A 12,172-nucleotide genomic window follows, 5' to 3' on the forward strand; every position below is an offset into this window, starting at 1 on the left:
GGGTGTGTGTTGGTAGAGCCTGTTACCAGCCAGGACAGCCACGGTCTCCCTTTAATGGTGCCACTCCCAGTTGCCAATAATGACCTCTCCGCATCTTCCTGGGGTCTGAGGTGGCGGCATTGGCTGCCCGCGCATCTCCAAGATGACAATGACATCAGCGCTGTGCCAGCCCCTCTCGGGCTCCCAGACGCGCCCCTCCCATGTCTCTCCCACCACACTCGCTGCCTTTACCAATGTTTCAGCAGTCACCTTTGTTTGGGAACATTTTTGGATTTTGATTCTTTCGGTTTGGGCCTCCCACGTTCTATTTTATCTGTGGTATAAGTTTATGTTCATTTGTCCTGACCTTTGACCTATGGTTTTACCCTTAAGGCTCCGACCTTTGAATTTGACTTTGAACTTGTGCTTCTAACCAACCAATGCCATTTGCTTTCTGTTATCTCGTTCTGATTTGTGACAAGGGCCTGCGTTGTCCTAGTCACGACCGCTCTGTGTGTGTGTGTGCGGGGCTCTGTGTGTGGGCCTCTGTGTGTGTGTGGGGGGGGGGGGGCTCTGTGTGTGTGTGGGGCTCTGTGTGTGTGTGCGGGGGGGGCTGTGTGTGTGTGTGTGTGGGGCTCTGTGTGTGTGTGTGTGGGGCTCTGTGTGTGTGTGTGTGTGTGTGGGGCTCGGTGTATGGCTCTGTGTCCGCGAATACTCTACTACTCTCTAATGCTCACCTATTGCCATTGTAAATGACAATAACATTTTTTTTTTTTTTTTTTAAATGAAAAAAAATGTCATGAGCAATGCCAATAGCTCTACCTTTAATAATGCCGGGACCATTGCATTGTAAATGCTTGTTTGTTTATATATTCTTTATTCGTTTGCACTTAGTCACTCCTTAGTTGTTGTTAATATATTGATTGGGTTACAGGAGTGCCTGCTCATGCCTTTTCTCTCTAGTTGTTATTTGATATGCACCTAGAACAGTAACATAAAACAGACATGCAAACTAAGTTTTGAAAGACTACTAATATTCTGTCGCTTTGTCCTATAATTTTGATGGACTTTGACAATTTCGTCCTGTGATTTCAGTCTATAGCTTTTTTAGTCAGGGGGCCTTGGAAAGCAACAGTTTGTTGAGAAAAATCTCCTAGAAGGTCTGCAGTATCATTATGGATTTGCCTGAAGTTTTACAAAAGTATCCTGAGTGCCCTGTACCCAAAGGGTAAAACAAGGGCCCATCCTGCAACAGCTCAGCAGGAGTCTGGTACACGCGCTTGTTGTTTTACACTTGGGTTGTGCAACAGTCTATGTCGAAGCTACTAATGCATAAACATGACCATTTCATGTTTTAATTGTGAAGATGAGTGCCACCACGCCACCTTTCCCCACTCCGGGGAACAAACCTAAATGTTGTACCCATCACATGTAAGAGGTCTGGTAGTATATGGGAGGAAAGAGGAACTTTGGTTCGAAACCTTCAGTCAACTAGTACTGATGGTGCCTCATTGGGACCATCATTCAGTTGCCTCGAGACACTCTGGAAGGCAGGCAGGAGTGTAGTTCAGCATGGGGAGATGAACCCCTGAAAGAGTGTAGTGCAAGGGAGTGTCTGTTTTAATGTGAGGAGCTTGTGCAAACCTAACTCTTCAGAATAGTCATGAAGATTGTAAAGTTTTGTTCAGATACAAGATGAAAGCCTCTGGACATCCCTGACTTGCTTCCTTGTTTGAAACTTTAGAATGTGGCCATGGCGCTGCGGAGGTAATAGCTGGACCAGAGGGTCCTGGTCACTATGCATGTAGAGAGGAGAAATGTTTGGAAGAAATTTGGAGGGGTTTGCTTCAGAAGGTTTGTGCATGGTGTACTCATTGGTAAATTAGCAACATCACCTCAGTGTCACGCCCAACCATTGATGAGGAACACCAGATGACGATCTTTGCAAAAGTCTACGATCTACAGCTCATATGCCTCGAGGATGGATAGATAGATAGATAGATAGATAGATAGATAGATAGATAGATAGATAGATAGATAGATAGATAGATAGATAGATAAAAAAAGAAAAGAAGACAGCGGCCTCTGTGATGCACCAAACATTACTTCCCCACCAAGGTTCTCAATGGTAAATAATAAAAATCCCTTACACAGTCATTCGATTCCATCATGCATTTCTGTAGAGCCGCTTGCCTGCTCATGGTTTTGTTACTCTTATCAACACCTGGTAGTAGATGATGCAGCACAAACAAGACCTCCATGTACTCAAAGCCGAAAATTAAAAGCATCAGGCAGGTCAAGGACTTTAGACCCATTGTTTTAGTCCAGGGGTCTCCAAACCGGTCCTTGAGGGCCGGATCCATGCCAGATTTTTAAAATAACTACATGCATCTCAATGGGGATATCCAAAAAATCTGGCATGGATCCAGCACTCCAGGACCGGTTTGGAGACCCCTGTTTTAGTCTCTCATATTGAATAATAAGAGTTACACTGAGTTGGCTGTCAGTAGTCACCTGTTTCAAGTGCTATGTACCCGCAAGACTGTGGATGCAAGCTCTATATTATTACTAATGTTTGGGAACATGTGTAACACGCTCGTTCACACAAGGGTATCTTGGCGATGAATAACAGATGTTTATTGTTACCCGACCCAATGGTACTCATTTTATGAACCTCAGAAGGATCAAAGACTGAGTGGACCCGCCTAGGGTCCTTAGCATAGGTGAAATATCCATATTTGAGGAAATGCATGAGTAATCTATTTGGTAGCTATCGGGTGCCCATGAAACATCTTTCCACGACATTCAGAAAGCAGAGCCTTAGCTTTGAAAACATTTTATTTGTAGCAAACATGACTCATTCCTTTAGTAATGGCTACTTTGTTCTACTACATACTTAGAGAGACCAGTTGAAACTGACACACAACAGTGTTATCTGGAGACCTCGGCTGCCTCTGGAATCTAACTGAAGAAACATCCTGGCTGCAGCAGCAGGCAGAGAAACAGATGCAGATGAAGGGTTATTTCCAAATCTAGATGGAAAATGGAATCTCCAAAATAAAGCCTGAAAGACAATCTCTTAGATATGATGGTACTCCTGGGTCCAGCTGGTTGCATGGGTCTGTCTGGCTGGCTGCCATTTTCCCGTTAATTGTTTAAGGGCTTCTGGGCACATCAATTTTTCAGAGAGACTCTAGCTCACTCATGCCGTACAAATTAAACAGGATGAAGCCAACATAACGGCGTGGCGCTTCCAGCAAGAAAAGCAGACATACAAGAGGTGACAAGCCAAAGAGGCTCACTGGTGACAGCAAAATAAATGATTTAGTTGCAATATTAAACTTATCTGCAAAGCATTACTATTGAAACGCAACCACTGGCTTGGATGAGGTCCTTGCTTCAACAAGGACTCGCGTGTACACAGAATCATTGTCCTTCAAGAGAGGCACCTTTAATATAATGCTTCTAGAGTACCACCGACAAAGAACTCCAACCTCCCACCCTTTGGGTCACCGGTTTCAGCTCAACAGGTCATTGAGTGCAGAGATCATCTCTTCTGAATGGCGTGGTGCACAGAAAGGATGTTTTCGATCATCACTGAATTAACTTGGCAAATCGGTGCAACTTTGCTTTTATTAAGTGATCCGTGAGTGTGCTTCCTCATCACTAACTTCAACTTGAAAAGAGCCTGGGCTTGAATTCCATGAACTGTGTTTCTACAACTATGGGGATCACAAACTTAAAGAACTTCCAGTCAGTCCAGCGCTCTGATATCTGCGAAGATCTTGTTCGCGCTATATAAAACTTTGAAAATAAAATAAAATAAAATAAATCATCCTTCCCACGGCCCACAGCACAATGTCCTCCAGTGGAAGGAGCACAAAACCCTTTGCATTTGTTTACGATACAGACAGGTCTCTGTGGGATGATACAAAGATCCATCGATCCTACGCCACAAGAGCTCCTCCACTCACTTATCCAACCCATACACCTCTTTCACAACCAGGTTCATCAGGCCAAGCAGCTCACTCACCCACCCTCCCTCTCTCCCTCCCAGAACGTAAGCCATTTTAGGAAAACGAGTCACCCACAGGCTGCCGCATTTCCATACACTTACATTTTAGAGTTACGGTTGGCCCCCTTCAAGTAGCTTGCAGTTTTCCAGTGACTAGGTGGTGGTTGTGGCTGGTTAGATGGATACATAGTCCGAGGGAAAGTTGCAACTCAGGCAGTTAAGATCAGAACCGGCCTCAGGGCACACTTTGGGCAGCCGCCACCAACCACTTCCAACTTAAGCATCTATTCCAACACTTTATTAGAAAAGCAAACCACTCTTGGTTATATAAAAAGCTTTTGGGTAGGGTTGTGGGTCGCGGGGCCCAGATTTGACAACAACAGCTGACATGTTGTAGTTCTTGAAGCATTTGCATTTGTAAAAGATGCCAGGCTTTCATCAAAGAGATACAAATTTGAATTAGCATGGCTTTTAAACTAGCGAGCTCACAACTTGCAACCCGTCAATCACACTTCAACTTTTCATGAAACGTGTTAGCTAAACAAAGGCTCAATTCATTTTCTTCCAGCTTGGATTTTGTGAATGCATCCAACCCCATGAGTTTTAGCCACTGAAAACAAAAATCAGAAAGAAAAAGGGGGGACACAAGGACCAATTCTGGTCACAAAAGGCGAATAGACATGTACCCATCAATCAATCAATCAATCAGGACATTTGTTAAGCGCGCTACATACCCGTGAGAGTCTCAAGGCGCTGGGGGTGTGGGGGAAGGAGGTGGGGAGGGGTTGCTGCTACTGATCGAAGAGCCAGGTCTTGAGGAGTCTTCTGAAGGCCAGTAGGTCTTCGGTCTGCCGTAAGTTGGTGGGGAGGGTTTTCCAGGTCTTGAAGGTGAGGTGGGAGAAGGATCTGCCGCCGGCAGTCATTCTTCTGATGCGGGGGACTGTGGCTAGGGCGAAGCAGGCGGAGCGGAGCTTGCGGGTAGGGCGTGGAGGCTCAGTCCTCGGTTGAGGTAAGCTGGGCCGGCATTGTGAAGGGCCTTGTGTGCGTGGATGAGGAGCTTGAAGGTTATCCTCTTGTTGATGGGGAGCCAGTGTAAGTCTCTCAGGTGGCGTGTGATGTGGCTGCGGCGGGGGATGTCAAGGATCAGTCGTGCCGAGGCGTTCTGGATGCGTTGCAGACGTCTCCTGAGCTTGGTTGATGTTCCTGCGTAGAGGGCGTTTCCGTAGTCCAGCCTGCTGGAGACGAGGGACTGGGTGACTGTTCTTCTCGTTTCGGTGGGAATCCACTTGAAGATCCTGCGGAGCATTCGTAGGATTTTGAAGCAGGATGAGGAGACGGCGTTGACATGTTTAGTCATGGAGAGGGTGGAGTCGAGGATGACCCCCAGGTTGCGTGCGTGGTCAGTGGGAGTCGGGGCTGTTCCCAGTGGGGTCGGCCACCAGGAGTCGTCCCAGGCTGAAGGGGCGAAGCAGAGGATGAGGACCTCCGTCTTGTCAGAGTTCAGCTTCAGTCGGCTGTTCCTCATCCATTCAGCGACGGCCTTCAGTCCTTCATGGAGGTTGGTTTTGGCGGTGTGAATGTCTTTGGTGAGGGAGATGATCAGCTGAGTGTCGTCGGCATAGGAGATGATGTTGAGGTCATGCTGTCGGGCAGCGTGGGGTGCCATGTAGATGTTGAACAGCGTTTTGCCGAGGGAAGAGCCCCGGGGTACGTCGCAGATGATCTCAGTGGTGGTGGAGCGGAAGGGTGGGAGGCGGACGCTCTGAGTTCTGCCGGAGAGGAAGGATGTGGTCCAGTCCTGGGCCTTCTCTTGGATCCCGGCGTCGTGTAGGCATGTTCATAGTGTGTGGTGGCAGACCGTGTCGAAGGCGGCTGACAGGTCCAGGAGGATGAGGGCCGCTGTTTCTCCATTGTCGAGCAGGGTCCTGATGTCGTCTGTGGCGGCGATGAGGGCGGTTTCGGTGCTTTGGTTGCTGCGAAAGCCAGACTGGGATGAGTCCAGGTTGTTGGTGTCCTCGAGGTAGAGGGTCAGTTGTTTGTTAGCGATTTTATCAGTGACCTTCGCCGGGAACGGGAGCAGGGAGATGGGACGGATGTTCTGGAGGTCCTTGGGGTCCGCCTTGGGCTTCTTAAGTAGGGCGTTGATCTCGGCGTACTTCCAGCTCTCCGGGAAGGTTGCTGTCTCGAAGGAGATGTTGATAGTTTTCCGGAGATGGGAGGCGATGATTCTGCTGGCTTTGTTGAAGATGTGGTGTGGGCAAGGGTCAGACAGGGATCCGGAGTGGACGGAGTTCATGATTTTGATGGTGTCATCGTCGTGGACGTTGGCCCATGCGATCAGGCGGCTGGTGGGCGTGGGGTGGAGGTCTCGGTGGTTGGCGGGGCGGTCGTGGCGTTGAAGCGGTCGTGGATGCCTGCGAACTTGCAGTGGAAGTAGGTGGCCAGTGAGTCGCATAAGTCCTGTGAAGGGGGGATGTCGTTGGTGTTGGAGCTGGGGTTGGAGAGTTCCTTCACGATGTTGAAGAGCTCTTAGCTGTTGTGTGTGTTGTTATCCAGGCGGTCCTTGAAAGTGGTCTTCTTGGCGGTTCTGATGAGTTGATGGTGTCTGCGGATGGGGTTCTTGAGGGCCGTATAGTTGTTTGGTGATCCGTCGCGGAGCCAGTTTTTCTCCAGTTTCCGGCATGCATGCTTGGAGGCCTGGAGGTCTTCAGTGAACCAAGTGGCTTTCTTGCGGGTGTGGCTGTTGGATGGTGTCTTGAGCGGGGTGAGAGTGTTGACACAGTCGGAAAATTGCCCATGGGAAAATTGCACACTAAACTTGAGAATTCCACCACAAATCAAAAGCACAGAGACATCATTTTCATTTTGGGAACTGGTGCCATTTTCATGAATTCACAAGTTTGTCAATTTGTTTCATTAAAAAGAAAATGGATAAAGTCATCAGGCATGTGGCCTTGAGTAGGACCTGGTAGGATGCATAGAGTGGTTGGGAGCAACCACTGGAACTCACTTGTGGATGGGCGTGGGTTTTAGACACAAGTCACAGCTGGACAATGGTCTGAAAACCCAAAGTACATATAAGAAAACCACATCCAGAGGGGAAAAGAGTCTGCTTTCTCTTTCACAAGCAGGAAGGAGACTGTTGAAGGTGGTAGTACCATGCAGGGCTAGACAGGACTGTTCACAGAAGAGAATGGGGCTTGCCAGCAAACATTTACTATTGGATGTCTGTGTCCTAGTAAATGACACGGACATCTGAGTGCAGCACCAACTCCAAGCTGAGGCTTTACCAGAGCCGAGTTCTCTCCGCACTCGTGTATGGACCAGGATGATAGTGGATGACGCTAGTCGCCAAACTGTCAGCCTTCCACGCCAGTAACCTGAAAGACATTTTGCACGTTTTCAGGCCACATCCCATCTTCAACCAGAAACTGCTCACTAGATGCAAGCCAGAGAGCATCAGCGCCATCATCATGAGAAGATGATTGAGATGGATAGGAAACCCTCATCAGAAGATAAGAAAACTCCATTACAAGAATAGCTCTCCACTTGACCTCAGAACGTAAACAGAAGGCAGGCAGGCCAAAGAACACCTGGAAGTGAACCATATAACAGAAAAGGAAGCCCTGAACCACAAATGGAGCACCTACAGAAACTTGCCCAAGACAGACAGACCTGGAGGTCCTTCTTTGACGCCCTACATGCCAGCTGGCATAACATGCAGTAAGTAAGTAAGTCCGCGTCCTATTGTTGGAGAACAAATATGCATGAGTGTGTGCCTCAGAATTCTTCAATCATAGAACAAAAATGGAAATATATGTGCTAGCCACATTAACACCTTAAGTGCTGCACAAAACTCATGGTAAAAGTTAGTCATGTCCCACCACCTCGCAACCACTCTCACACATTTAAATTATGGGTTTTCAATAAAGAAAATTAACCTCAACCTATTATAACTCCAGCAAGAGAGTGCTTTGTAAAATAATTGCTTGGTTCTCTTTTCTTAGTATTATAACTTCCTGTACACGCAGACTCGAACACATAGGGGTGCTGTTAGAAGTGATACATGGGATTAAACTGTTGAGATGTACAATTATGTAATCCTGTCCCTTCTGTAATAAAACTTATGGAAATGAAAGGGCAGGCACTGATCAAACAAGAATTCACATGAATTATTGCCTTACTGTTCTTTAAGTATTCAACTTCATGAAAGTCAATTAGTAGAAGGAGCTGCTGCCACCTGCCTTGCCCTTTCAGATCCCTGGTGTTCCCTTGTCTTAGGGGCCACGAAATGAACAGCAGGGACAGAAAGTAAGAGAGCTCAGTTCACTTACTGTAATTTCCATTTGTTGCCCTTCTGGGAGCTCCTCAGTTACAAATCAGAGGCTGTTTAGGAGCCAAGGTTCAGACACAACCTCTAACACAGATGTTCTAGGGCTTCAAGCAATCTTCTTCACATAAACTATCCCTGCCAACTTTACAGGAATGTGAGATCTCGAAATCTAGACTGCTTAGTGTACCTACTACACCAGCATGACTACATCACAAAGGAGTTCGAAGGAGCACTTGTTTTAACAAAGTTATCACTGCATACCTATTAATTTGTAGAAAAGAATAGGACAGATTCCTACCTTTCTTCAGCAGAAGGGCTCAGGTCGTCCACCTTTGGTGGCCCACTTCCGTTGCTTGTGATGTGTTCAGGGGCTTCCGAGCCCTCCACCTTTCGAACATAGCCGTTTCGCCGGTCTTTGGATGGCCAGGTGTGGCAGTCGTCCTTGGCACTGGCTCGGTTATTGCCTTTGTCCAGGTTCATGAGATTCAGGTACGACTCACCGATGCTGTCCCCCCTCAGTGAACCAGCATTAAGGGAGCCGTTCGGGAGGCTCGCAGGAGTGGAAGTCACCGGGAGCTTCAAGTCCAGGCTGTAGAGGTTCTTCAGGTTCAGAGAGATTGACTGGGCTATGGTGACATTCTGGGAACACTTCTTGTCATCTGAGAAAAAGAAGTTAAAACAGAAAGTAAGAGCCAATTAAATGTCAAATCACCGAGTGTAGCAGCGGTCAAACCGCAGGACACACAGACGTGTAACAAGTGAGGATGCCAAAGGGCATTTAAATCCACTTAAATATTCTGGAACCAGTTAGGCACAGGAGTGCTTAGCACACCCTTTAATGTATTTAAAGGGGAACTGGGGAATTCTCATAATGCGTGTATATATTTATCAGGCAGTCCCCTTCCTGACTGTCTTTATTTTTCAGAGTTGTCCTGGGTATGAGAAACAGAGCTGGAGTTGGTGGCAATGTTTTTCCAGATAGCCACTATGAAGGCATGCCTACACAGCTCCTTCCTTGTTGGACTTTGGGGCAGCAATTTTCAGCTGACCACACTCTACAGCTGTAAGTATGTGGGTGCCAGCAACAGAAGTAAAGAATTTCTAATGCATGGCTGGTGCCCATCCTTTGATGTAGGAGAAATGTGGGAGAATGTTGCCATGGTGTTGTCTTGCAGCTCCCAGATGGAAGCGAGCTCTGCAGAGAATTGGGATGGTGCCAAATTAAGAACAGAACCCCAGCAAATTATCCTTTGTATGACAAAGTAAATGTTCAAGGAACTCCCAGCGCACGAATGAGTGATGGAGGCTTGAAATTAAAAATATATCATTAGAGTTACAGTTTGCTTCTGATTGTGATACAGGTGTTAATCCCATGTTGGAAGCAAACCTCTACTTGCGCCCAAAACAAGGTTCATTTTGGGATCAAATTAGAGATGTTTGCTCAATCGAAACGTGGCATGCAAAAGCAGGCTCTAATTACAGGACCATGCTGCCTAAAAGCCTGGTTTGCGCACCTTAGAATAAGTGTTAACATGTTCTATTAACACTTTGTAGCGCATTCCAGTGTGTTCACGTAATTGGACTCAAACTCTGCACCTTCTAATTTGCAAAAAAACACACAATCATAAATTCACAGGTGTGTAAATTGAACCCAGTTTTTGAGACCCAATCATGACCAGGACCTTAAAAGAAGACATTCACTGAACAAAGTAGAGGGGTCACATTTTCTCTGAGATTATGCATTGCTGAAAGCTTGGCTCCTCTCCAAAGATATGGAATGAATTAAACTAAAACCTGAAAAACACTTGAATACTTTAGTCAAATCCTGAGGGAAAAAATTAGGGAATACAATCTTGTTTAAACAAATTTTGAACAGGATTTAAATATTTGATTTATCCCATTTAACTGTGACATTTCTAATAAAGAGTCTTAGCCAGACGTTGCCTCTAAATCTTTATTCCCTATGTTTTCCAAACATACAGCCATAAATGCATATAAGGTACTAATGTATTTTCCAACATATGGTCTCTGCAGGCTGGATGACTTGTGACAGAGTCTAGTTATGGTTTTTGCTAAATCAAAGTACTTTGATAGGCAACAAAGTGCTCACTGGACCGATACGGAGCAGAACCTCCAACGAGAAGCAGCAAAAAGAGTTGTACTCCACCCTGGTTGACTAAATGTGATCCACCCGTTAATAAAATTTAGAGCAAATGTTCTCTGTTGTGTCGATAATTTGCATGGAGTCTATAACTTTGAACAAATTACAAAGAGCTGAAAACTACTCTACCCACCTCAACTACGACCTTAAGGTCACATCACCCCTACTCTAAAATCCCTTCACTAACTTCATGGCAGATAAAGGCATGAATGGAAACCCATTGTTGGTTCTCAAACCCAAAACGACTGATCACCTTCCTAAATCTTTTATTATGCACGGTATGACGTCACACTTATGGTCGGCCTCCCAACATAGTCTTTCAACAATCACAACAAAACTGAAATGTTTATGGGTTGATGGAGCTCACTGCGCCATCAACACTACACTCTCTACAACTCACTCCCATTACATGTCCAACAAGAACCCAATTTTCTACCATCCCACAAACACATGAATCCCCAACCTCTTCTATCAAGAATTTGGATTCCAATTACTTCATTTACAGCATATTATGCAATATATAACTGTACTTACACTGATTTGTAGCTTCACTTGGCCATTTGAGGGCCTTGCAGTAATAACATGAGAATTAAATGAATAAATGAGAGATGGACTTACACATGATAACTTCTAGTATTCTGGGGTTTCTGTTCACTACTCTACAACCCTCATTCTCTACACAATTTAAGATTCAGTCTTGTAGCTGTACTAGGCACAGCTCAGTCTTACCTGCCTGCTTGATCTCAGCTTTAATTTCCATCTCTTTCAGTTGCTTTACTAGCACGGAAATGTGTTGCAACAAGTCTCGGTTGGTCAACAGCAGCTGACGTACGCGGGCCTGAGCCTCAATACGCGCAGACGTTTCCGCAGCCAGCTGGTCTTTCAGCAACTGTACCTGTAGGTAGAACACAATTCGATATTTTAGGACACATAGTACTTAATTACATACTCTGGATATGAATTTGCATTTGTGTTCTGCATCAGTAGGGAAAGCATTTTACATTACATCGAATATTGAGGCCAACTCTGAAAGATACACAAAGATGTGAATGTCATTCAAGTACCATCTCTGGTGAATGTAGACCCTGGTTTTCAGATCTGCAAAAAACATGCAACATGTGAAGTACAGTCCTTAAGAGAATAAAGATCTTAAACCATGGTAGAAGAAGGAGTTACTATCAAGATGACAGGTCTTGTCATTGTCTGAAGAGTAGACAAATTGTGTTGAGATGCACCGGATGCATATGCGGAGACATGCTCCCCAAACCACGTCAATTTAGCCGAAATCCCAGTTAAGTATCGCCCATGGAGTAAGGATCCTTCATGTTCCACAAAAATGGGATGTTCTCTCAGGGTCTGCCTGGTACTCTGGTGCACTGTTCCTGTCAGCAACGTTTCTAAAGTGTAACTATGTGATGAGGAACAAGTTGGCAGCATTTCTTGCTCAGACAGGTAGTTGAAAAGAGAATTATAAAGGCTACTTTTATGTTAAGTACGCAAGCAAAAACAGCAAATAAGCACTAGCTAAGCCAATAAATCTGGCTTGTGATTATGGGAAATATTTGGTAATAGTTAAGCAAATATGTTGCTCCAGAAAGAAAGTCCCATAAAGATGCAAAGGCAAAAACCATATGGAAGCCGGGAGTATTAGAGTCCGGTTGTACCCTCAAATAAGAGTATTATG

The 12,172-nt window shown here is 45.7% G+C and overlaps 1 protein-coding gene across 1 annotated transcript in view; it reads right to left on the reverse strand.

The window, feature by feature from the left end:
• The window catches only part of LOC147710286 (carboxyl-terminal PDZ ligand of neuronal nitric oxide synthase protein-like), a 270,013-nt gene that overhangs the window by 10,216 nt on the left and 247,625 nt on the right, over positions 1 to 12,172 (reverse strand). Inside the window, exons 9-10 of the mRNA XM_086920962.1 lie at positions 11,218 to 11,383; positions 8,626 to 8,986 (exon numbers count right to left, since the gene is read on the reverse strand). Coding sequence (XP_086777088.1) covers positions 8,626 to 8,986; positions 11,218 to 11,383 — 527 coding nt within the window. The remainder of the gene's footprint in view (positions 1 to 8,625; positions 8,987 to 11,217; positions 11,384 to 12,172) is intronic.

This window comes from Lissotriton vulgaris, chromosome 5 (assembly GCF_964263255.1).
Source record: "Lissotriton vulgaris chromosome 5, aLisVul1.2, whole genome shotgun sequence".
Lineage (NCBI taxonomy): Eukaryota > Metazoa > Chordata > Amphibia > Caudata > Salamandridae > Lissotriton > Lissotriton vulgaris.